Source organism: Balaenoptera acutorostrata, chromosome 5, assembly GCF_949987535.1.
Source record: "Balaenoptera acutorostrata chromosome 5, mBalAcu1.1, whole genome shotgun sequence".
In the NCBI taxonomy this organism is placed as follows: Eukaryota; Metazoa; Chordata; class Mammalia; order Artiodactyla; family Balaenopteridae; genus Balaenoptera; species Balaenoptera acutorostrata.
Genome location: NC_080068.1, coordinates 36492940 through 36520046, shown reverse-complemented (window position 1 = coordinate 36520046; position 27107 = coordinate 36492940). Strand labels below are relative to the sequence as shown.

The following is a 27107-nucleotide window of genomic DNA, read 5'->3' as shown; positions in this document are numbered from 1 at the left end:
TAGCTCAAGTAACATGCCCAAGGTCACGGAGTTAGAAAGAAGTGAGAAGGTCACCACTTTGTACAATTCCAGGAGGCACCATTCATGTTGTGGACTTTGTATGTGGTGCCCCTTGCTCTATAGTGGGACAGAATTTGAATTCAATTCTGATTACCTTCAAAGTGCCTGTCGTGTGGATTAGGAAAAGGTGCCCCTTCCTCCAGCAGATGGAGCTTTACACCAGGGCACAAGGCCTGCCGAGATTGCAGCTGTATCTCGGCTCCCATTCAGTCCTGAGCTGGGCCTCGCAGCAAGGCACAAACTGCACCTGCTGCACAGGATGGCCGGCTTGCTTTTTACTTCAACGTGCTAGATAGTTCTCTAGGTTTTCTACTGCACTCGGTAATTTATTTTTTTTGAAAGAAGCTGAAATATACATTCGGTTCCCCCATGATCTCTCTCCCACAGTTAGTCCAGATTCAGAAGACCAGGTGTCCATTCCTAGAATTGCTGTACGGCTAGAAGCAAGAAGCTTCACCTTGGGACTCAGTTTCCTTACCTTGAAAAAAGGAGAGAATTGCCTCCATGCTCCGTGTCCCGCTCTGGGGGGGGGGTGGGGGTGGAGGTGGGTGAAGAGTTAAAGTGTTATGAAGGGGCTTGGAAAGCTACATACTCGTAAGCTGTTCCTGTTCACTGGGGTTGGGGACAGTGGGGCAACGCAGGGGTTGACGACATCCTCCAGTGCGTGGCAGGCATGCGCAGCATGCAGGCACGCCCTCCACGTCCGGGGCTCTGAGCAGCCTCAGGTAGTGACCCGAAACCTCACTTCCACGGAACCCTACGTGGAACCCCCACCCCCAGCCCCGGCTGAGCCTCCCAGTCTTTCCGAACAGCTGCTACATGTCAGAGTTGGTGCAGCAAATAAAAATGTGTTTGCCATTCAGGATTTAGGGTTTTCCTAGAAGAATTGCATTTTGGAACTTTAAAGATGCAGTTGTTGTCTTTGTCATTTTTTGTTAGAATCACACTTACAGTAAACACTTTATAAATATAGTTGATATAGTAAGTGGATATGGTAAACACTGCGTTATACCTTCACCAATTCAGCAACTTATCCAAATATGAATTTTTTTGTTGTTGTTCCTGATTTCACTTTTGTTTTGTTCTACACACTGTCATTTCATTTGGAGGAAAAGGGCAAAAAGATCTTGGAAATGGCAATGTTAGGTAGTAGTTGCTTCTTGATTACTTTCTCACAAATAGACATTTTCATAAATAGTGAGGATATTAACGCCTGTTGGAACTCTGCAGCGGGAGACGTGCTACCGGAGATGGCCCTTGGCGGTAGCTAGAGGCAGTTACGATTTTATGCCTGAGTCTGTGGATGAAACATGAGGCTAGTCGCCTAGAAGACAGTTTTGAGCAAGAATATGTAAAATATGCCTTGTAAAGCATGAAGAGTTATTTGGGAAGTCATTGTCCTCACTACACATATATTTTGTGAGATAAAAATAAATAACTCTATACATAAAAGACAAACCAATACCTAGGAATGTATTTGATTTTCATGAAGGTACTTTGCCATTATTTTAAGTAATGATAACAACTCTCACGTTCGTAATAATTTACAGCTTACAAGGTCCTTTTAAATTTATGATTGCATTAGTGTTTGATAGCCCTAGGAGGTAGGGTCAGAGAGGTCCTTCTGCACCTGAGGTGAAGAAACTGGAGCCCAAACCAGACCTTGTGATGTCAGAGCTGAGGTGCTTTCTGTATATTCAGTATGATGGGAGATATGCTGTAACTTTAAATCTTCTAAATTATTATTAAATTACCACAGAGTATTTTATCATTTGTTGTCATGAATTCATTCTTTAGATAGAATGGTTGATGGTAGATAATTTGAAATACAAAGAATGACAAATTGAAGGTGGCAGAAGAAACTTCAGAAAATTATTTCAACAGCAGAGCTAGATTACTAAAGCATGTGGTCTTGGAAGTTGTGCTTTTAGAACTTTATATCTGATTTTCCTTTCTGGGAATTGGTCTGGAATTAAATTGGTGGTTCATAAAGCCACAATTCTAGTACAAGTGTCAGCCTCTTTCATCCTGCCCTGTGTTCCTCAGGCGAACTTATCAGTTGGGTGGCCTTGGATCATGAGCAACGGGTGCACCATCAGGTGACTGTCTTAGTGACCGACCACGGCTCCCCTCCTCGAAACGCCACCGCGCTGGTGTATGTCTCAGTTACTGACATCAATGATAACAGGCCGTATTTCCCACAGTGCCTCCCTGGGAAGGAATTACACATCAAGGTATGTGGAGCCAAGTGGCCGTGCAACGTTTGTAGTATTCTTAGTCACTTGTTTTGAGCACCATCTTGTGGTAAAAAGCTTGAATTTATCCAGTCAGTCTTGTGTGGAAATGCATACATTTCGAGAGTTAGAATTGTCCACATGTCAAAAAAAAACCCACAATTAAAACAAGAAAAGAAAATGTTTATATGTGCTATTTGGGATCACACATTCAGTGGTTTTATGATAATGTAGTTCTGTCTGTTGTATGAAAACATCATGGTACTTCATTATCAGTATTGCTCAGACATGGCTTGTTTTTTTTTCAGTAATTTGCATGCCTTTCTTTGTCTACAGCTCCTTGTGGGCAATTGAAGCACATCTCTAAGATGGTTAGTTGAAGATAGGAGAACAATCTGTAGCTCTAAAGTGGAGGGACGTGCAGCCAGAGATTGTAACATTCGATCTTTGCAGGCACATGCGGAAACTTCTCATTATATTTACATGATCTTATATTTTTCATTTCCATGTTTTTGTATGTTTTATAATGTACATAATAAGTTAGCATATTAGTTCATGTACATAATTAATAAATGTATCTTGGAGGTACTCATACTTTTTTTCAATGAAAGGGTTATATGAATAAAACGTTGGGAAGCTATTGCTCTAAAACATTTGGATGTTCAAATTGAGATCAGGTATGCACATTGAAAACCTCGAAATAGGTATTGAGGAAGTTGATAACTTTAAACTCATCTTCCAAAATCATATTTAAAGAAAATTCTACCAATGCAGAACATTATGATACTATCCTTATGATTTTTATTAATATATCATTTTATATATCATGGCTTAATTAGGCAGTAAGACCCTAAACTTGGAGTTCAATTCCACATGTACATTTCAGTATTTCAGGAAAGTTTCTGTTAATTAATAAGGTATGTTTCCTGAAATAATGGTTTATGTTTATCTTTAGCGTATTTTGGACCTTTTAAAAGAAAGTGATGAATAAGAAGATGCCAGAATTCTTAAAATGATCAAAAATCTAAGATTTTTTTTAGTCAACTTTATTTCCTTTTTTTCTCAAAATTAGGTTAAATGCTGCAGATAATTTGTTCAAATTGAGCAAAACATTTAAATTTGTAATGTGGATTTTTTTTCATGGTTTTGCACCCATACAACTTTTATATGGTAGACATTTGTATTTTGTGTGGATTTAAAAGTAGTTTAAAAAAATAATGCTTAGTAGTAATGTGTTCTGTCACTTAAAGATTCATTGATCTTTTTTTTAAAATTTCACTGACTAATTTGTAAGTGATTTGTTTTAATGACAGGTTCTGGAAGGTCAACCAGTAAATATGTTTGTTACAGCTGTGTTTGCAAAGGATCTTGATGAAGGAAACAATGCAGAAGTTATATATTCAGTATCTTCAGGTAAAAGTTACTATCCATAAAGCTTTTAGAATTTCCTCTTTTGTTTACCAACCATCTGCCTCCTTCTGGGAAAATAGTTAACACTGAAAATAGCACCATATTGCAAACAAAATACATTTGTTATTTTCTAGAATCACCTTTAAAAAAAAAATTTAAAAGTTTAATGGGGGCTTCAGTCGGATCCCAGGGAGAGCACTGGGGTTGGCTGTGTGAACACAGCCTGAAGGGGGCTAGTGCGCCACAGCTAGCCGAGAGGGAGTCTGGGGAAAAGTCTGGAGGTGCCGAAGAGGCAAGAGACTTTTTCTTGCCTCTGTGTTTCTTGGTGCGAGAGAAGAGGGGATTAAGAGCACCACTTAAAGGAGTTCCAGAGACAGGCGTGAGCCGCGGCTATCAGCACGGACCCCAGAGACGGGCATGAGATGCTAAGGCTGCTGCTGCAGCCACAAAGAAGCCTGTGTGCAAGCACAGGTCACTATCCACACCTCCCCTCCCAGGAGCCTGTGCAGCCCGCCACTGCCAGTGTCCCGTGATCCAGAGACAACTTCCCGGGGAGAACACACGGCACACCTCAAGCTGTTGCAACGTCACTCTGGCCTCTGCTGCTGCAGGCTAACCCCACATCTGTACCCCTCCCTCCCCCCAGCCTGAGTGAGCCAGAGCCCCCAAATCAGCTGCTCTTTTAACCCCGTCCTGTCTGAGCAAAGAACAGACACCTTCAGGCTACCTACACGCAGAGGCAGGGCCAAATCCAAAGCTGAACCCCGGGAGCTGTGCGAACAAAGAAGAGAAAGGGAAATCTCTCCCAGCAGCCTCAGGAGCAGCGGATTAAATCTCCACAATCAACTTGATGTACCCTGCCTCTGTGGAATACCTGAATAGACAAAGAATCATCCCAAATTGAGGAGGTGGACTTTGGGAGCAATGATATATATATATATTTTTCACTTTTTCTCTTTTTGTGAGTGTGTATGTGTATTCTTCTGTGTGTGATATTGTCTGTATAGCTTTGCTTTTACCCTTTCTCCTAGGGTTCTGTCTGTCCTTTTTTTTTCTTACTTAAAAAATTTTTTTCTTGATTATTTTTTATTTTTTATTTTAATAACTCTATTTTATTTTATTTTACTTTATTTTATTTTATTTTATTTTACTTCTTCTTTCTTTCTTTTTTTTCTCCCTGTTATTCTGAGCCCTGTGGAGAACAGGCTCTTGGTGCTCCAGCGAGGCATCAGGGTTGTGCCACTGAAGTGCGATAGCCAAGTTCAAGACACTGGTCCACAAGAGACCTCCCAGCTCCAAGTAATATCAAATGGCGAAAATCTCCCATAGATCTCAATCTCAATGCCAAGACTCAGCTCCACTCAACGACCAGCAAGCTCTAGTGCAGGACACCCTATGCCAAACAACTAGCAAGACAGAAACACAACCCCATCCATTACCACAGAGGCTATCTAAAATCATAATAAGGCCACAAACACCCCAAAACACACCACCAGACATGGACCTGCCCACCAGAAAGACAAGATCAAGCCTCATCCACAAGAACACAGGCACTAGTCCCCTCCACCAGGAAGCCTACACAACCCACTGAACCAACCTGAGCCACTGTGGACAGACACCAAAAACAATGGAAACTACGAACCTGCAGCCTGCAAAAAGGAGACCCCAAACACAGTAAGTTAAGCAAAATGAGAAGACAGAGAAACACACAGCAAATGAAGGAGCAAGGCAAAAACCCACCAGACCTAACAAATGAAGAGGAAATAGGCAGTCTACATGAAAAAGAATTCAGAATAGTGACAGTAAAGATGATCCAAAATCTTGGAAATAGAATGGAGAAAATACAAGAAATGTTTAACAAGGACCTAAAAGAACTAAAGAGCAAACAAACACTGATGAACAACACAATAAATGAAATTAAAAATTCTCTAGAAGGGATCAGTAGCAGAATAACAGGGGCAGAAGAATGGATAAGTGACCTGGAAGATAAAATAGTGGAAATAACTACTGCAGAGCAGAATAAAGAAAAAAGAATAAAAAGAATTGAGAACAGTCTCAGAGACCTCTGGGACAACATTAAATGCACCGACATTCGAATTATAGGGGTCCCAGAAGAAGAAGAGAAAAAGAAAGGAACTGAGAAAATATTTGAAGAGATTATAGTTGAAAACTTCCCTAATATGGGAAAGGAAATACTTAATCAAGTCCAGGAAGCACAGAAGGTCCCATACAGGATAAATCCAAGGAGAAACATGCCAAGACACATATTAATCAAACTATCAAAAATTAAATACACAGAACAAATGTTAAAAGCAGCAAGGGAAAAACAACAAATAACACATAAGGGAATCCTCATAAGGTTAACAGCTGATCTTTCAGCAGAAACTCTGCAAGCCAAAAGGGAGTGGTAAGACATATTTAAAGTGATGAAGGAGAAAAACCTACAACCAAGATTACTCTACCCAGCAAGGAGCTCATTCAGATTTGATGGAGAAATTAAAAGCTTTACAGACAAGCAAAAGCTAAGAGAATTCAGCACCACCAAACCAGCTTTACAACAAATGCTAAAGGAACTTTTCTAGGCAGGAAACACAAGAGAAGGAAATGACCTACAATAACAAACCCAAAACAACTAAGAAAATGGTAATAGAAACATACAAATAGATAATCGCCTTTAATGAAAATGGATTAAATGCTCCAGCCAAAAGAGAGAGACTGGCTGAATGGATACAAAAACAAGACCCATATATATGCTGTCTATAAGAGACCCACTTCAGACCTACGGACACATACAGACTGAAAGTGAGGGGATAGAAAAAGATATTCCATGCAAATGGAAATCAAAAAAAAGCTGGAGTAGCAATTCTCATATCAGATAAAATAGACTTTAAAACAAAGACTATTACAAAAGACAAAAAAGGACACTATATAATGATCAAGGAATCAATCCAGGAAGAGGATATAAAAACTGTAAGTTTTTATGCACCCAACATAGGAGCACCGCAATATATAAGGCAAATAGTAACAGCCATAAAAGGGGAAATTGACAGTATTGCAATCATAGTAGGAGACTTTAACACCCCACTTTCACCAATGGACAGATCATCCAAAATGAAAATAAATCAGGAAACACAAGCTTTAAATGATACATTAAGCAAGACGGACCTAATTGATATTTATAGGACATTCCATCCAAAACCAACAGAATACACATTCTTCTCAAGTGCTCATAGAACATTCTCCAGGATAGATCATATCTTGGGTCACAAATCAGGCCTTGGTAAATTTGAGAAAATTGAAATCATATCAAGTATCTTTTCCGACCACAATGCTATGAGACTACATATCAATTACAGGAAAAAATCTGTAAGAAATACAAACAGATGGAGGCTAAACAACACACTACTTAATAACTAAGAGATCACTGAAGAAATCAAAGAGGAAATCAAAAAATACCTAGAAACAAATGACAATGAAAACACAATGACCCAAAACCTATGGGATGCAGCAAAAGCAGTTCTAAGAGGGAAGTTTATAGCAATACCATCCTACCTTAAGAAACAAGAAACATCTCAAGTAAACAACCTAACCTTACACCTAAAGCAATTAGAGAAAGAAGAACAAAAAAACGTCCAAAGTTAGCAGAAGGAAACAAATCATAAAGATCAGATCAGAAATAAATGGAAAAGAAATGAAGGAAACAATAGCAAAGATCAATATAATTAAAACCTGGTTCTTTGAGAAGATAAACAAAACTGATAAACCATTAGCCAGACTTATCAAGAAAAAAAGGGAGAAGACTCAAATCAATAGAATTAGAAATGAAAAAGGAGACGTAACTACTGACCCTGAAGAAATGCAAAGCATCATGAGAGATTACTACAAGGAACTCTATGCCAATAAAATGGACAACCTGGAAGAAATGGACAAATTCTTAGAAATGCACAACCTTCCGAGACTGAACCAGGAAGAAATAGAAAATATGAACAGACCAATCACAAGCACTGAAATTGAAACTGTGGTTAAAAATCTTCCAACAAACAAAAGCCCAGGACCAGACGGATTCACAGGTGAATTCTATCAAACATTTATAGAAGAGCTAACACCTATCCTTCTCAAACTCTTCCAAAATATAGCAGAGAGAGGAACACTCCCAAACACATTCTACGAGGCCACCATCACCCTGATACCAAAACCAGACAAAGATGTCACAAAGAAAGAAAACTACAGGACAATATCACTGATGAACATCGATGCAAAAATCCTCAACAAAGTACTAGCAAACAGAATCCAACAGCACATTAAAAGGATCATACACTATGATCAAGTGGGGTTTACCCCAGGAATGCAAGGTTTCTTCAATTTATGCAAATCAGTGAACGTGATACACCATATTAACAAATTGAAGGAGAAAACCATATGATCATCTCAATGGATGCAGAGAAAGCTTTCGACAAAATTCAGCACCCATTTATGATAAAAACCCTCCAGAAAGTAGGCATAGAGGGAACTTACCTCAACATAATAAAAGCCATATATGACAAACCCACAGCCAACATCATCCTCAATGGTGAAAAACTGAAACCATTTCCACTAAGATCAGGAACAAGACAAGGTGGCCCACTCTCACCACTATTATTCAACATAGCTTTGGAAGTTTTAGCCACAGCAATCAGAGAAGAAAAAGAAATAAAAGGAATCCAAATTGGAAAAGAAGAAGTAAAGCTGTCACTGTTTACACATACATGATACTATACATATAGAATCTTAAAAATGCTACCAGAAAACCACTAGAGCTAATCAATGAATTTGGTAAAGTAGCAGGATACAAAATTAATGCACAGAAATCTCTTGCATTGCTATACACTAATGATGAAAAACCTGAAAGTAAAATTAAGAAAACACTCCCATTTACCACTGCAACAAAAAGAATAAAATATCCAGGAATAAACCTACCTAAGGAGACAAAAGATCCGTATGCAGAAAATTATAAGACACTGATGAAAGAAATTAAAAATGATACAAATAGATGGAGAGATATACCATGTTCTTGGATTGGAGAATCCACATTGTGAAAATGACCCTACTACCCAAAGCAATCTACAGATTCAATGCAATCCCTATCAAACTACCACTGGCATTTTTCACAGAACTAGAAAAAATTTCACAATTTGTATGGAAACACAAAAGGCCCCGAATAGCCAAAGCAATCTTGTAAAAGAAAAACGGAGCTGGAGGAATCAGCCTTCCTCACTTCAGACTATATTACAAAGCTACAGTAATCAAGACAGTATGGTACTGGCACAAAAACAGAAATATAGATCAATGGAACAGGACAGAAAGCCCAGAGATAAACCCATGCACATATGATCACCTTATCTTTGATTAAGGAGGCAAGAATATACAGTGGAGGAAAGACAGCCTCTTCAATAAGTGGTGCTGGGAAAACTGGACAGCTACATGAAAAAGAACGAAATTAGAACACTCCCTAACACCATACACAAAAATAAACTCAAAATGGATTAAAGACCTAAATGTAAGCCCAGACACTATCAAACTCTTAGAGGAAAACATAGGCAGAACACTCTAAGACATAAATCACAGAAGATCCTTTTTGACCCACCTCTTAGAGAAATGGAAATAAAAACAAAAATAAACCAATGGGACCTAATGAAACTTAAAAGCTTTTGCAGAGCAAAGGAAACCATAAACAAGACGAACAGACAACATTCAGAATGGGAGAAAATATTTTCAAATGAAGCAACTGACAAAGGATTAATCTTCAAAATTTACAAGCAGCTCATGCAGCTCAATATCAAAAAAACAAGCAACCTAATCCAAAAAGGGACAGAAGACCTAAATAGATATTTCTCCAAAGAAGATATACAGATCGCCAACAAACACAGGAAAGAATGCTCAACATCATTAATCGGTAGAGAAATGCAAATCAAAACTACAATGAGATATCATCTCACACTGGTCAGAATGGCCATCATCAAAGAATCTACAAACAATACATGCTGGAGAGGGTGTGGAGAAACGGGAACCCTCTTGCACTGTTGGTGGGAATGTAAATTGATACAGCCACTGTGGAGAACAGTATTGAGGTTCCTTAAAAAACTAAAAATAGAACTACCATACGACCCAGCAATACTACTACTGGGCATGTACCCTGAGAAAACCTTAATTCAAAAAGAGTCATGTACCAAAATGTTCATTGCAGCTCTATTTACAATAGCCAGGACATGGAAGCAACCTAAGTCTCCATCAACAGATGAGTGGATAAAGAAGACATGCCACATGTATACAATGGAATATTACTCAGCCATAAAAAGGAACAAAACTGAGTTATTTGTAGTGAGGTGGATGGACCTAGAGACTGTCATACAGAGTGAAGTAAGTCAGAAAGAGGAAAAAAAATACCGTATGTTAACACATATATATGGAATCTAAAAAAAAAAAAAAAAAGAATAAAAATTGGTCAGAAGAACCTAGGGGCAAGTTGGGAATAAAGATGCAGACCTAGTAGAGAATGGACTTGAGGATATGGGGAGGGGGAAGGGTAACCTGGGACAAAGTGAGAGAGTGGCATGGACATATATACACTACCAAACATAAAAGAGATAGCTAGTGGGAAGCAGCCGCATAGCACAGGGAGATCAGCTCGGTGCTTTGTTGCCACCTAGAGGGGTGGGATAGGGAGGGTTGGAGGGAGGGAGATGCAAGAGGGAGGAGATATGGGAACATATGTATATGTATAACTGATTCACTTTGTTATAAAGCAGAAACTAACACACCATTGTAAAGCAATTATACTCCAATAAAGATGTTAAAAAAATAAAATAAAATAAAAATTTAATGTAAAATCATATTATTTTTTCTATGTCCTAAGTAGAAATCAACCAGCCATCCACTTTAAATGAATAATTTTCAATAATGTAAAATGCAAATCAACTTTTACTGATAAGAAAGTACTAGTTAATGGATAAAAATTGGTATTGAGTATAAAGACATATGATTATGAACACCAAGCATCTGTGAATCTCTGTGAAAATTAAATATTCTTAAGGTCAGAGTAAATCATATTTAGAAAATGCAGAGTGAAGTAAGTCAGAAAGAGAAAAACAAATATTGTATGTTAATGCATATATGTGGAATATAGAAAAATGGTACAGATGAACCTGTTTGCAAGGCAGAAATAGAGACACAGACATAGAGAACAACGTATGAACACCAAGGGGGGAAAGGGGAGCTGGGATGAATTGTGAGATTGGGATTGACATATATACACTAAATAATATGTATAAAATAACTAATGAGAACCTGCTGTATAGCATAGGGAACTCTACTTCACTGTACAGTAGAAACTAACATATCATTGTAAAACAACTATACCTCAATTAAAAAAAATAAGATTAGGGGCTTCCCTGGTGGCGCAGAGGTTGAGACTCTGCCTGCTAATGCAGGGGACACGGGTTCGAGCCCTGGTCTGGGAAGATCCCACATGCCGCGGAGCAACTGGGCCCGTGAGCCACAATTGCTGAGCCTGCGCATCTGGAGCCTGTGCTCCGCAACAGGAGAGGCCGCGATAGTGAGAGGCCCGCGCACCGCGATGAAGAGTGGCCCCCACTTGCCGCAACTAGAGAAAGCCCTCGCACAGAAACGAAGACCCAACACAGCCATAAATTTAAAAAAAAAAATAAATAAATAAGATTAATAAAAAAAGTCACGTACGTACACACATGTATGTATATGTAGGAATTTTATTGAGACAGGCTTATGTTTATGTTTTTCCTTGAGAATGCACAGGCCTCAGATTGGTTCCAGTGATTAACTTTAGTTGGCATTTTGTTTTTATACCATTTTAAGAGACATTTGTTGCTTTGCCATGTTTGACACAAACATAGGGAAGCAAGGGACAACATTGCCTTTATCTGCAGATAATTTAATTGTCTACATGGAAAACCCCAAATATGCTACAGGCAAATCACTAGAATCAATAACATAAAAAATTTCTGGGAACAATGTCAACATACAAAAATCACTAGCATTTTAAGAACTAAGCAGGATTTCAAAGGTTTCATTCACTGTAACAAAGAAAATCATTGGGTGTGGGGTCCAGTTTACTGTGAAGATCATGAAGTTTAGGCTTTAAGGTTCTTCACTAGCATGGGCTCCTCTGGGGTGGGAATATTGTCCTATTTTCTTTAAAGAAGGACGATCAAATTATGTGTTTCCCCCCTCTCCCAAATCAGAATCATCTTGACTAGAAGCATAGGGAGGAAAATTTCAATAAAAGATATTTAAGACCTTTATGTAGAAAATTACAAAATAGATGAAAGACCTAAAGTAGAAAGAAATGAAAAGGCAAATCATGTTCATGCTTGGGAAGATGACATAGTGGATTGTTCAGGAACAATGAGTCTGCTGCATACACACATACACACACGCAGGTTAATAGATTAAGCTATAATCCTGCTATGATACAGTTATTTGGAAAGGAACAAAACCATGCTATATATTACTCATGAATATATGGACTAGAAAGATACACCCCCACTTTAGAACAGAGGCTGTCTACAGGGAAGAAGAAATGGAATGAGATTTGGAGATACACACAGGTCCTCTGCTGTACTTATATTCTGTCATTTCTTTAAAAATTTTGAAGAAATATTGCACCTTTACCAATCTAGAAATGTTTACATGGAAGGTCATATATTTCTGAATGTTTGAAATGTTGATTTTTAAAAAAATTAGTTTCTGAAATGATACTTGGGGCATAGCAATATAAAAATGTGGTGATATCTGTTATGTTACTCATACCTTTGCTTTAACTTTATCCAATTGCAAAATAGAGGCAACTACAAAATGTAAGATAAAATAACAAGATAAAGATCAATATAATGAGAACAAAGATATATATATCACATTCATGAAAGTTTTCATTCTCCTATGTAAATGGACCAAAGCATAGAAATCACAACCAGTAGGTGTTACATAATTTCCTGCTCTATACTCTGACTTGCTTAAGAACAGGAGTTCTTTTTTATTTGCCTTTATTTCCCCTATAACTGGTAAAGTAACTGTTACATGATAGTGACTCACTGACAGTTGAATAAAAGAATGAAAGAGAGCCACTAGCCTAGACATCGTCTGAAGTTCTTTGGGTTGTTTAAAGTATTTAGATTTTATCAAAGAACACAAATCTGTTATTTAACAAACCAAAAAAAAAAAAAAAAAACCCTGCCATGATCAATTTGAATTAGAAGTATCAATACAAACTTATGACATATTTTAGTGTGTGCATGTGTATATTCTGTGACCACTGAAAAAGGCCTAGAAACTGACTGACCCAGAAGCAATGAGCAGGATACAACCTCCCAATACTGTACTCCATGGAATGAACCAGGAGTCCTTGGAGAAATGACTGACTCCAGGTCTTGGACAGGAAATCTTCAAGATGAGTCTGTAACATTTTGTCACCCCAGATACAAGGATGCTGCTAAAGATGACTAGGATCATATCAAAGACTCAAGAACCTCCTTTAAGAGGATCCTAATATTCAAAAATGGAACAATTTGAACATCAATAGGGATAATATTGGGAATAGATTGAAACTCTTATAATATGTTTAAATTTATGCTTAATGATTCTTAAAACAGAAGCTAAACAAACCTTTAATTATCATAGTTGGAGCACTGAAGGATGTTAGTAAACCAATCCATTATTTTGAAGACTGTTAAATAAAAGTTTACCATCAAACATTTATCCTGACTTTTCCTATAATGAACTGTCCCACTAGGTTACCAATAAGTAGATAAGAAGAAGTTGCTCTTTAGTAATATATTCCAGCTAATAAATGAAGAAGGGATCATAGACTCAGAATGTTATACTTTGCAACATTTATTGAATCATTAGTGGATCCAGGCTGTGCACCAAAGGGGGCCCACATCACAAAAAGAGACAATCAGACATGTGCTTCTGAAGGAAAACACAAAACAGCATTTATGAAGTAGTCTTCCCCCCAAACAACCTGAATCTGATTAATTCTCTAGATCTACATCCCAATTTAAGGAGAACATAGAGGACAGAAAAACATATTAAGCTACACTTTGGAGATAAGCAACAGGCAAATCTAGACCACGGGAAGCTTCAGGATACATGATCCAGTTCTTCAGCAAATGAGTTGCAAGAACAAAATAAAGAGACGGATGGCAGGAATGCATAGATTGAAGAGATATGCAAATACAGAGTTTATGTTGAACCTAATTTGACTAAAAAAAATAAGATATTTATGAGACAACTGGAAATTTAAAAGTTAACTAGATATTTGATAATATTTAGGAATTATTACTAATTTTTAAAAGTATAATATGGTACTGTGATCGTATTAAATTTTTCCTTATCTTTTAGAGATGCATGTTGAAAAACATACAGAAGAAATGATATGATTTCTAAAATTTGCTTCAAAAGAAGATGGTGAAGGGAAATATGTGAATGGGGAATAAGATTAGCCATGAGTTGATAAATATTATTATTATTTTAAATTATTTTCCATATGGTTTTTTTTAATAGGATATTGAATATAGTTCCCTGTGTTACACAGTAGTTCCCTGTGTTTCTGTCTCATAGATAAGTTCATTTGTGTCATATTTTGGATTCCTACATATAAGTGATATCATATAGTATTTGTCTTTCTCTGTCTGACTTATTTCACTTAGTATAATAATCTCTAGGTCCATCCATGTTGCTGCAAATGGCATGATTTCATTCTCTTTTATGGCTGAGTAGTATTCCATTGTATATATGTATCACATCTTCTTTAACCATTTACATGTTGATGGACGTTTAGGTTGTTTCCATGTCTTGGCTATTGTAAATAGTGCTGCTATGAACACAGGGGTGCATGTATCTATTTGAATTAGAGTTTTGTCAGGATATATGCCCAGGAATGGGATTGCTGGATGATATGGCACATGAGTTGATAAATATTGAAGCTAGATGATAGGTACATGAAAGTTCATGATATCATTGTCTACTTTTTTATATGTGAAACTTTCTATAATAATTTTTTTAATCTGTTATGTTTCTTGTCTGTATTTTTAGTATTATCCTTATGCTCATATTCTCACAGAGCTTAAGGTAAATAAATCTTCCAAATGATCACAGGTATATTTGGATTAATTAATTCTCTGTATTCTGCATTGTCAACTAACATTAATTTCTTAATTTTGTGTGTGTTTGTGTGTAGAGGGTAGTTCTGATCACTTCAAGATTGATGCCAACAGTGGTGAAATAAGAACAACCAGAGTACTTTCACATAATTATGGACCTTCTTACAGGATGATTGTAATTGCCAGCGACCAGGGGGTGCCTCCTCTTCAAGGACAGGCAGTTATTAATATTCAGGTAATAGCTCACATCACACAAAGTGTGGAAAGATGCTCTGAGGGGGTTTTAATTTTATATAAAAATGTAGAGTGAAGATACATTAAATATACGAATACTCTTTTTAGAGAGCATTGCAGATGTATGTGTGCATTATATTAAGTGATTTCATTATCACTTGAGAAATGATTAGGTTTAAATAATTTTTTATTTTAACTTTGTACAGTTACTGACAAGATACTTACCTCCATCACTATGTGGACGTTTATCCTGCTTTGTTTATGAAGAACAAAAAATATCTTTTCTTTTACTTTTTCCTAATTGCAAGGACCGGGTAAATTTGCAGGAGAAACGTGTGTAAATAAATGGCCAGTAATAAATCGCATAGTTTTTGTAATTATTTTTAAAATTAGGAAGGGCACTTGAGATTTGTACTTTAAGACTTTCCTTTAGTCATAATGAGCAAACAAGCTGTAGGAAGTCTCCATGGTAGGAAAAAATTACATCAACCCATCAGAAGCAAAATGACTGTTTACAGGAAGATTTTTTTGTTCAAGCATGTGATAATCAGGAATATTAATATAGGTATGTATACTAATCAAGAATATATGTCCCCAAGAGTTCTGTTTCCAAATTATATTCTTTATTGATTAAGGATATGTGGGTTAGGAGAAAATTCTGTCATAATATCTCAAGACTCTGGTTTCAGATAAACAAAGGCATATGATACTTAAATGTATGCAGATGTTGTCATTAAGGAAATATGAGTCTCTAGGACTTAGAGTAGCTTGGAAAACTAGCTCTCGTACACTGTCTTTGAAGAACCATAAGACTACAGTTCACATAAACAAAAGCATAGCCTCACCAAACTATCATTGCATCCATTACAGCAAACACGGGAGTGGAAAGTCCTGTACTTTCTTATCTCCTAGCTATTATGCAGTTTTCAGTCTTCAGAGGCATACTGGAATTATATAATATAAGAAAAGACATTTTCTCACCAATTAACATATGTATATTGCACAACTGGAAGGAATTAGCTTCCAAAAGAATAGCAGCACCTGTATCGATTAAACTATTTTTAAACAAACCCAAATTAACAACTCCTTTTTTATTCTTATTTCAGGTGATACCACTATCCGAAGGGAGAGCTGTCATTTCTCAGAATATTAGACACTTAGTTATACCAGAAAACTTGAAGCCTGCAAAAATAATGAGCTTGATAAAGTCACCTGATCACCTTCAACAACATCATAGTGGAAAGTTACATTTTAGTATTGCTGCAGATGACAAGGATGGTCACTTTGAAGTCGACAGCTCGACAGGAGACTTGTTCCTCTTTAAGGAACTGGATTATGAAATGACGTCTCATTATCTTTTCAGGGTGGTAACTAAAGACCACAGCAGAAACCCTCCCATGAATAGCACAGTCTTCCTTAGTGTTGCTGTGGAAGATCAGAATGACCATTCCCCATCTTTCCAGGAGGAGTTCATTGTGATCAGCGTGGAAGAGAATGCCCCTGTCGGGACTCTGGTGCACGTCTTCAATGCCAAAGACGGCGACGGCAGTTTTTTGAACAGTAGAGTACAATACTTAATTGAAGCCCACCACCCTGGAATGAATCCATTTCTCATCCACCCCTCATTTGGCACTTTGGTCACTGCTTCCCCCCTTGACAGAGAGAGAGTTCCGACTGTTGTCCTGACAGTAACTGCATCTGATCAGGCTGTGAATGTGACAGACCGGCGACTGAGATCGCTGATGGTGAAGGTAGTGATTTTGGATATAAATGACCACAGCCCCACTTTTACATCTTTTCCCATCGCCCTTGTCAAAGAGGATGCCGCGGTGGGCTCCTTGGTGCACCACATAACTGCTCAAGATCCAGATGCAGGAAGGAACGGAAGAGTAACATTCAGCATCCTCTCAGGAAATGAAAATATGGCTTTTATGCTAGATGAGTCATCAGGTACTGTCCTTGTCACTGTCAGTTAAAGCCTATGCTTGCATTTATCTTTTTCATTTTCCTCTGTTATAAAATCATACTTCTCAAGATGCATGTGCTTTAAGGAAATTTGACTTGATTTACTGTTTAACTTATATAGATAATAGGCACAGAGGTTGTATTCAGAGTACCAAGAGTAATTGGCCTGTTTGTTAGCATTGACATGCTTTGTAGCTAGCTCACATTTCCTGGGATGAATATACAGTAGCCAACTTCTTTGCCCCCATTGTGTGTTTTCATAGGGTAGGAGATGGTACCAAGAGTGAATCAAGGTAGAACATGACTAATCAACATTGTTCAAAGACTTTAATATGGAAACTTATCTCTAAGATCATACAAACATACACTTGTAAATAGATGGAAATCATTTATTTTCATATGGTTGTATTAATATTGACATTAAGACCCTTACTTTTTACAACTGAAACATTTTCTTTTTGGCAGAAGCATTTTTTCACTGTCAAGTACTCTTTGGAAATGGCACTCACTGTCACTTCCCTTGTCTTGCTGTTACCATATTGTCAGATAACATCTTCTAAAAATTTTGATGTAGTTTGACGGACAATTATACGTTCAAAGTGTCATTCTTGTGGTATTGGAAATGAAATTCCCTCAACCTGATTTTCAGAAGACAGTGAAGAGATGGACTACCATCTCATTCTCTAAAAAATAAAATCATTTCTGCATGAGCCTTAGAAAAAAATCTCAGACGTATACCATTTGGCCCAACTGTCGGTAAGAGCATTATTTGGAATGGGACTGAATGTGTAGAATTTGGAAGTCATGATTATAGTCTGGCTATATACTGTTGGAAAATTTCATCAAAATATTTATTAAATCCTGTGCATATGGTTCCGTTCTGAGACCTGCATGAACACCACTTAAAAGCCCAACTGACAGAGAGATAGTCCAGACCCAGCTGCTGATTTCTGTTAGAGCTGGGGTCTCCAAGGATCTATTTCAACGATATTTAAAATGCTTTCCAAAATGGCTAAGGAAGGTCTATTTCAGATTGCTAAAGAGGGTGGATAAAATTAGAATTGTGTCTCGGTAATATAGATATCCTGAATCTTAAACAATTGCAGTGGCTGTTTCAGTTGAGATATTTTTTTCAAAGACATAAAATGTTAATTGCTGAATTCACTCATATGAGATAAGCTATTTTTCTCTCACAAAGCTCATATTTTTTTATCAAGAAGACAAAGTGAGATTTTCAATGGCTTTTGGCTATGAAGTGTAAAATGATAAGCAATTATGGAGAAACCATTTTATATATAATATCTGAATCAGTAAGCCTCTTTAATTATTTGAAGAAAAGTTCTTATAGGAGGAGCACGTGTTAGAGGAGCAAACAGCATCCTAAAAGAAAAAATGTGACAATTGGAATTATGTAACAAATATATGTGTGCAAGTTGCTTATATGAGTTACGTGCTTAAATGGCAGTTGGATGGAGACGTTGTATTCGTGAAGTTTATTGTCCGAGTTATAAAGTCTTTACTATTTTTTGTTAATAAAAAAAGACTGTTAAATGAGATTAGTATAAAGAGACTATAACTCTTTAACAAAAACTAAATCTCTTAAAGGATGTAGCCATACTTTTTGTAACTTGGTCACTTTTACACATGAAGTGTCCTTTGACATGAAGAGGGATACTGTTAGAACCTAGATATTTTTTTAAATGAAGGTAGAGGGACTTCCCTGGTGGCACAGTGGTTAAGGCTCTGCGCTCCCAATGAAACCGGGTTTGATCCCTGGTCAGGGAACTAGATTCCACATGCATGCTGAAACTAAGAGTTCGTGTGTTGCAGCTAAGGAGCCCGCATGCAGCAACTAAGACCTGGTGAAACCAAATAAATAAATATTTAAAGAAAAAAAAATGAAGGTAGATGTTGGGTAGATAAATATTCTTGATGTAATCATCTTAGTAGATAATGATACGTGATGGATTATTTCTGAATTCTCATTCATCCTTATAATTTAAATTAGAATGACTTTTCTAATTAAAAATGTTCTCTTTTATTTCAGATAATATATAAATTTAAAGTTGGTTTAATAATATTTATTCTTTAACAGAGAAAGCTTCTGAATTTTTAGCAACTTAGATGAGTTAGAGAAAAGTAGAGTAAGCACGACTTCTCCAAAGAATATTACTTATTGCTTTTCTCTTCTTTCAAAACAGGTTTACTAACTACTACTTTGCCTTTGGATTATGAGTTAAAAAGTCAGTACATTCTGACCCTTCTGGCACTGGATAGTGGCACACCAACACTTTCTTCATCCCAGACTTTGACAATTACTGTTCTTGATGTAAACGATGAGGCCCCAGTATTTAAACAGCACCTATATGAAGCTTCAGTTAAAGAAAATCAAAATCCAGGGGAGTTTGTCACAAGAGTTGAAGCTGTGGACAGAGATTCAGGTAACTCAAAAATATGGGAACTAAGTAATCGATATTAAAAGCAAAAATTGACATTTACCAGAAATTTGAAAACAGTTGCTAGTTATTTCAAACTTCTAGAATTTCTTTAATTAGCATACACAGAAAAAAAAATTGAATGCATAATGTGTACTTTTTATAGCATTTGCTTGTATGATTTTTATTATTACTTATAGTAGAGTGATACATATCTAATTAATATACAATTTATTGATTTGATTTTGATAATAAACAGAAGTATAGACAAAGGATCACACTTTTTTCAGACTGTAATAGCTAGATACATGGAGTACCAGAAGGTAAATCGTTCTTTATTTCCTCCATATGTAGCATAATGGAAGAGATAGGATGCTGGTGTCAGACTGCTGGCTTTGAATCCTAGAACCACCACTTAAGCTGTGTAACCTTTAATAAGCTATATATTAGTTCTCTCTGATCCTCTGTTTGCTTATCTGTAAAATGGGGATTATAATACAGCCTAATTTGTAGTTCTGTTATGAATATGAATGAGTTATTACCTACAAAGAGCTGAGACCAGTATCTGGCACAATAAACAGTCAATAAATGTTAACTTCCATCATTACTGTATTACTGTTGTGTTATTAATATCAACCACTGTGTTCAGACAAATGACTTAGAAGTAAACAGTTACTGTGGGTAGGAATTTATAAATGTCTTAGAATTGCTTTTTAATATCACTATGACTTTTTTGGCCATTTAAGCTTCAGTAACTTTAATAATATCCTTTTTAAATTTTAAACAAAATAATTATAAAAATTATAGTGAAGTAGTTGCCATTAACACCATATGCTGAATTTTCCCATCTGAATTAATGCAAATAGTTTAATAAGCCAGTCTTTTTAAATTCACATTTGTATATAGCAAGTGGCAATACATAATCAATATAATATTTTGTTCTTTTCTTGCAAGAATTGTAACAGATGTTTCTATGGAAATAATAGTATAAAAACTAGCATTTTCCTCCTAAGCTGTTCATCAAAGGGGTAAAAGATACATTTTCTTGAACTTTTAAATTATATATCATTTAGATGCTTTGTGCTTTTGGGAAACATCATCTTTTAATGAAATGCATTTTATGTGATGTGATGAAGACTTTCAAGGGCCAACCGAATTTTCTCTTTTGACCAGAGCGGGGCAGTATGATCAAAGAGTTTTGCTTACTGTGCTCACCAAGAGGGCTGGAGTGTGCTAACAATTGCTTGTCCCACTCCGCTTAAAGAATTTAGCACATTTCTGGCAGTGTGGTTTTTAGGTGATAGAAACAATGGAGAATATACATAAGCTTTGTGTTTCCAATATACCCAGTTTAATAAAGTTCTCCGAGAGCATTCTCTGGTGTAAATTGAGTAATGCAGAGCTCCGGGCAACACAGAAACCACTTCCCAAAGTACACAGACATATGCTGAACCCATCACTGACGTGTGATTTAGCAAGCATTTAAAGTCTGTAAAATGCTTCCTCCTTTTGACTTTATTTTATTAATTTTATTTTTTAGAATGGACTCTACTAAAAGGATTTATTTGCTTTAATATTTGGAGGCAAAAAGAATTTCTCTCAAAATTTTTCATATGTCAACTAAAGATGATTACCATAAATACGCTTTCCAATTTTTACTGTCAAGTTGCCAAGTGTTAGTGTAATTTTCTTTTGGAATGAATGGTCTGCAACCTGTTACTTATAATTGAATTGAAAGTTCATTATTCTAGAGATTATGGTTTGCCAGGGAATTTAGATGCAAAATTGCTGGTTTTCTGGCTTCGGCTTTATGGATGTTTGAGATACACATTAACATTTCCTGAGTCTCACGTACCTTCCCAAGTTTTGTAGACAATTTTGGTTTACTGGAAATCTCAGTGTTTTTAATGAAGCCAGATCTGTTAAGCCAGTGGTTATGTAAATGCATGTGAATTTGGGTGTATGCATGTGTTTTTGAACATATTTTTCCTAAATCTTTTTTTTTTTTTTTTTTTGCTTATTGGGTTAAGACAATGAAAAAGGATTATGCACAAGAATTAAATGATGTAGTCAGGACTTTAACATAACTGGCATCATATTGGAATTTATGAATGGTTCACTTTATAGTCTGTATTTTTAAAAATATTATAGCATTACTTAATACTAGAGAGGTTAACATACGTTTTCTAGCATTCTACAATGTAGTTTTTTAAAATGTAAGCCTAACAGCATTGTTTGGCTTTCAAAACCCATAGGAATTTGAGCATTGAATGTTTATGATGTATGACTCACACTGGTTCTAACAGGAGTTTTTTCTTGTATTAAAAGGGAAAAACAACTACCACTTTTTAACTAAGATATTAAAACTGCTGCAGCATTTGGTGCCACCAACAAGAGCTCCATTGTTAGTGGGAAAAGATCTATCCGCAGGGGCACCTCTCCCCCAGTCCTGGGAGGAAAGGGTGACCCAGCAGGGAAGATGACTCAGTCCTGGTGATGCATTGGCTCATTCATGGTGAATACAAAATAATTCAACAGCACATCACCATACAAAAATGTCGAATTCTATAGTGAAATCTTAATCTCTATCCTATAAAAAATGTATTCTGTATCTGGATTTATCTTGAACAAACTCTACATCTGGTTTCCCAGAAACTATCTCATGCTGGATGCACAACCCCGCCCAACAGCCTGCTCTCGGAGCAAAGGAGAAACACTGCCGTGACAGTATTTCATCTATTTCATTGAATCTAAGACACTATTAATTGTAAGAAGCATCTAACTTCAGATATATTAAAATTTGGGGGAAAAATGTGTCTTAGAATTAATGAAAAATGTAAACAGAAAAAAAAGGACTACTCACCCAGAGACAATCACTATTAAAACTTTGAAATATAATCCTATGTCATTTAATACATGGTGTTTTGATTATATGATTGTCTGATTTTCTGCCTGCCTTTTAAGCTGTGAACTCATGGATTCAGAACATATTCTATTTGCTTTTATCCCAGGTCCCTAAGATAATGCAAGCTATGACATAGGAGTTTAGTAAATATTTTTGACTATATGATTTGAGAAACCGGAACATCTGTGAAATAGGCTGCTACAAGCTGCCTTCACTCTTCAGAACTCATTTATTTGTTTATTTCTTCATTCAATCAGCAAGGCACAATCCTGTTTTTCCTTTAGAAATGTTTGAGTTGTGTAGGCATTGTACAGTTGAGGAATTACATGAAAAATGATTTTCATAAAAAGTAAATCTGAAAACAACACTCCCCTGGTCAGAATTCTTTATTAATTCCTCATTTTTTTTTTTTATACATTTATTTATATTTTATTTTTGGTTGCATTGGGTCTTCGTTGCTGTGCAGGCTTTCTCTAGTTGCGGTGAGTGGAGGCTACTCTTCCTTGCGGTGCATGGGCTTCTCATTGCGGTGGTTTCTCTTGTTGCAGAGCTTGGGCTCTAGGCGCGTGGGCTGCAGTAGTTGTGGCACATGGGCTCAGTAGTTGTGGCTCACGGGCTCTGAGGCATGTGGGATCTTCCCAGACCAGGGCTCGAACCCGTGTCCCCTGCATTGGCAGGCAGATACTTAACCACTTCACCATCAGGGAAGTCCCCCTCATGGTTTTGAGGATGAAGTTCTCTTCTCTTTTAGCTTAACAACTAGGCACTTTAATAAGTGATTGTAGCTTTCCTCTCTACTATCAACTCCTATCATTCGCCTGCCTTTACTGTAGGACAGGGTTATGCAAACTTTTCTCTGTAAAGGGCAAGATAGTGAATGTTTTAGGTTTTGCAGGCTATACGGTCTCTACTACTTAATTCTGATGTTGGAGCAAGACAACAGCAATAGATAATACATAAAGAATTGAGCATGGCTGGGTTTCAGTGGAACTTCACAAAATCAGGGGGGCAGGCTGTATTTGTCCAGTGGGTTTGCCAACCACTGGTCTAACAGATATATCTAATTAAGAGATCTAAGTTTCTTACAATTTTTTGATCATCAGATCCAATTATGATGTCATCACAGTAGTAGATCAGTGTGATGATCTACTGGATGCTGAGATGATCTTTATCTCTGCTGAGTAGATGATGGCTGATAGTGGAAGAATTTACATAAAGATGTACTGTTGTTCCTGCTGGATGAAAGCAGATCACTTGTGATAGTCTTTACAAATTGGTATAGAGTGTTGGTTCTTATTTCAGTTACTGTGTTCTTCAACTGTTTGGTTGTTCTTTATATTTTCTAACTCTTTGTTTAAAACTTCTTATAGCTTCTTGCTCTGTGCATCCATTCATTTCCCAAGTTCTTAGTTCATCTTTACAGTCATTACTCTGAACTCTTTCTCAGGTAGATTGCCTATCTCCATGTTGCTTAGTTATTCGTCTGGGCTTTTATCTTGGTCCTTCATCTGGAACATATGCCTCTGTTGTCTCATTTTGTCTAAATTTTTTGTATTTTTATATATGTTTTGTTTCTCAACCTTGGAGAAATGGCCCTCTGTAGAGAATGTCCTATATATCTCAGCAGTACACTCTCCTCTCATGACCCAAGGGCCAAAGACCAGCTGGTCCCAGGGTAGGTTCTGACCTGTGTTTGTGGACTCGGTTCTCCAGGCTGCAGGACTGAGTTTTCTTGCTTCTGTCAAGAAAACTGCCCTCTCCCATGGTGGATGAGGCTGGTCTAGAGGCTTGTACAGGCTTCCTAGTAGGAGGGGCCAGTGCCTATGTAATAGGGAAGAACCTTTTGTATTCTATTGCAAGTTAATCACTAAAGGGATGTTGCCCAAAAGCTTAAATTATACATAATGACCCAACTCTCAGAACCCTGCCTCCCAGGTAATGAGCATTAAGCTAAAATACCTTTGTTTAGCTCACAGGAAACATCCTGACCAGGTCCACCAGTGAATGACCACAGGGAGGAAGAAATTAACACATCCTCTCCGGAGGCTGATGGGAACCAGGAAGTGTTTGACTTTACTCCCTCCCCTTTTAGTGTAAAAGAAGCCTGAATTCTAACTCAGGCAAGATGGTTCTTTGGGGCACGAGCCCTCCATCTTCTCGATTTGCTGGCTTTCCAAATAAAGTCATTATTCCTTGCCCCAACAACTTGTCTCTCAATTACTGGCCTGTTGTGCGGCTAGCGGTATGAACTTAGACTTGGTAACACTTGCACACTGGTGGGTGGAGTTGGGTCTTGGCCCTCTGGTTGTCAGGAGTGTCAAGGAGTATGTCTAGAGGCAGCTGTGGGCTCAGGAAGTCTTTAGGCAGCGTGTTTGCTGATGGGCAGGGCTGTGTTCCCACCCTGTTGGTTGTTTGGCCTGAGGCATCACAGCACTGGATCCTGCAGGCTACTGGGTGAGGCCAGGTCTTGGTGCCAAAATGTCAGCCTCCAGGAGAGCTCATGCTGATGAATACTCCCTGGTACATGCACCACCAGTGTCCTTGTCCTCAGAGTGAACCACAGCCACCCACCCTCCCCACATCTCCCCAGGAGACCCTTCAAGATCAGCAAGTAGGTCTGACCCAGGGTCCTATGAAGTCACTGCTTTTACAGTCCTCCAAGAGTAGAGTCTCTTTTTCCCCCAATCCTGTGGAGTTCCTGCAATCAAGACCTGCTGGCCTTCAAAGCCAAATGCTCTGGGGTTACAATCCTCCATATTCCAGACCCCCAGGCTGGGGAGCCTGATATGGGCCTCAAACTCTCACTCCTGTGGGAGAACTTCTGCAATATAATTGTTCTCCAGTTTGTTGGTTGCCTACCCGAGGGGTATGGAATTTGATTATATCATGAGTCCTCCCCTCCTACTATCTCACTGTGGTTTCTTCTTTATGTCTTTGGATGTACAATGTCTTTTGCTCATAGGTTCCAGTCTTTTATCGATGGTTGTTCAGAGTTAGTTGTGATTTTGGTGTTCTCATGAGAGGAGGTGAGCTCAAGGTTCTTCAACTCTGCCATCTTGTCCAGAAAGTTCGAGAGCGTTGGTACTCAAAAGGTGGTGCCCGGGACCAGTGGCATCATCATCCACAGCCTACACAGAGGGCAACTACCAGAGGACATTTAAAGGATGCTGGTGTCCCTCTAACCAATGTCTTTCCCAGGGTCTTTATGAAGGAAGAATCCTCTGAACTGTTGGTAAATGTAGTTAGAGGAGGGTGGTGGGCATGTCATGGTAAATGGTAAATTTACCATTGGTAAATCCATCCTAATGTTCTTCTCCATTTCCTTAAGCTTTTTGATTCCTTTCTGTATAGTACGCAGGGGAAGATCTGGCATCTCAATCTCAATGATGATAGACCACTATAGAATATAGCCAATCAAAATAAACTGTCAAGGGAAATAACTAAAAAAGCTAACACATTAAATTCAGAATCTCTGGTAGGAACACCACATCAATAAATCCAGCCGAAACCAAAGTGCTATTTTATCTTCCTGGGTTTCACATCCTTAGAATTGATTTCCACACATTTTCCACAGATTTATTCCAATATAAGTTAGAAAAATCTTGCTATTATTTTAAAACTATAAGCTGTCTCTAACTGAGTCATATTTGCATGTAACTGCCTGCAGTATGTTGAGATCTGACTCTGGATGTAGGTCTTCTCGTGAATAGGTATCCCCTTGCAAGAAGTTACCTGTTATATATCTGCTACTCAATTTGGTTCTGATCTTCAGAGAGATTAATTTAGGGGCTTCCTTAGAAGTTTTTTGGTTTTTTGACTATGACTTGAACTGCGACTTTAAAGACTCAGCTTATAATTTTCTTTCTGTAACTTCCCATTGCATTCAGAGACAGCCAGTTCACGTGATATTCCTTTTACTATCCCATGGCCAAAGTCAGCCCCATTTGGTCCTCTAAGGAATAGAAATCCTTTAATAGTCAGTTCATCACAATCAAACACAGGTGATAATTTAAATGATCATGATACCATTGCAAATGAGAAATTACTAGTGCTCCATTTCCTGTGGGCAGGGAACCCAGCACTGCCTTTAAGGCCAAAGGCATAACCAAATCAATCTCAGAATCCCTAATACCTGGGACCCAATCCTGGTGCCAAGTACCGTATCAATCAGGTGCAGTCAGGAAAACCAGCTATTACAATACAGGCGTTGGAAGGCTGAATAAATGGAAAGGGAATCCTGAAGTAACCCAGAAAACAATAACTGTAGGAAGCAGCTACCACCCCTAATCCCTGGAAACAAGGAGAAGAGGTCGAGATTATCAGAACCTAGGAAAAAAATGAGAGGAGGGGCCTTGTAGAGCCTGGTCTGAGAGTGCCAAAAGAGACAGAAAGTTGTGAGCAGTTTCTGCACTAGAAGAAATGGCATTGCTGACAGGGAAAATAAGAAAACAGGAAGAAGTCCCATCTGCTCTCCTCTGACCTCAGTCTCCCTCGAGGGTCCCTTTGTGGCAGATTCTAAGAGGGGCTCAGCTGGCAAAGGAGATTCTGCACAGCTGTGGTGTGCAGATTCCCCAGCCCCAGTATCGCAGGGCAGAGTGGGGAAGAACAGATTCAGAGCCAAGTCACAACAGTTTAATAACTAGTACACCATGTAAAGGACAGAGTGAGGAGTTGGCAGAGGGAACAGCAA

The 27107-nt window shown here is 37.7% G+C and overlaps 1 protein-coding gene across 1 annotated transcript in view; it reads left to right on the top strand.

Moving 5' to 3' along the window:
* The window catches only part of DCHS2 (dachsous cadherin-related 2), a 309593-nt gene that overhangs the window by 179021 nt on the left and 103465 nt on the right, over positions 1-27107 (top strand). Inside the window, exons 6-10 of the mRNA XM_057546964.1 lie at positions 2107-2294; positions 3608-3707; positions 14956-15113; positions 16219-17062; positions 19279-19518. Coding sequence (XP_057402947.1) covers positions 2107-2294; positions 3608-3707; positions 14956-15113; positions 16219-17062; positions 19279-19518 — 1530 coding nt within the window. The remainder of the gene's footprint in view (positions 1-2106; positions 2295-3607; positions 3708-14955; positions 15114-16218; positions 17063-19278; positions 19519-27107) is intronic.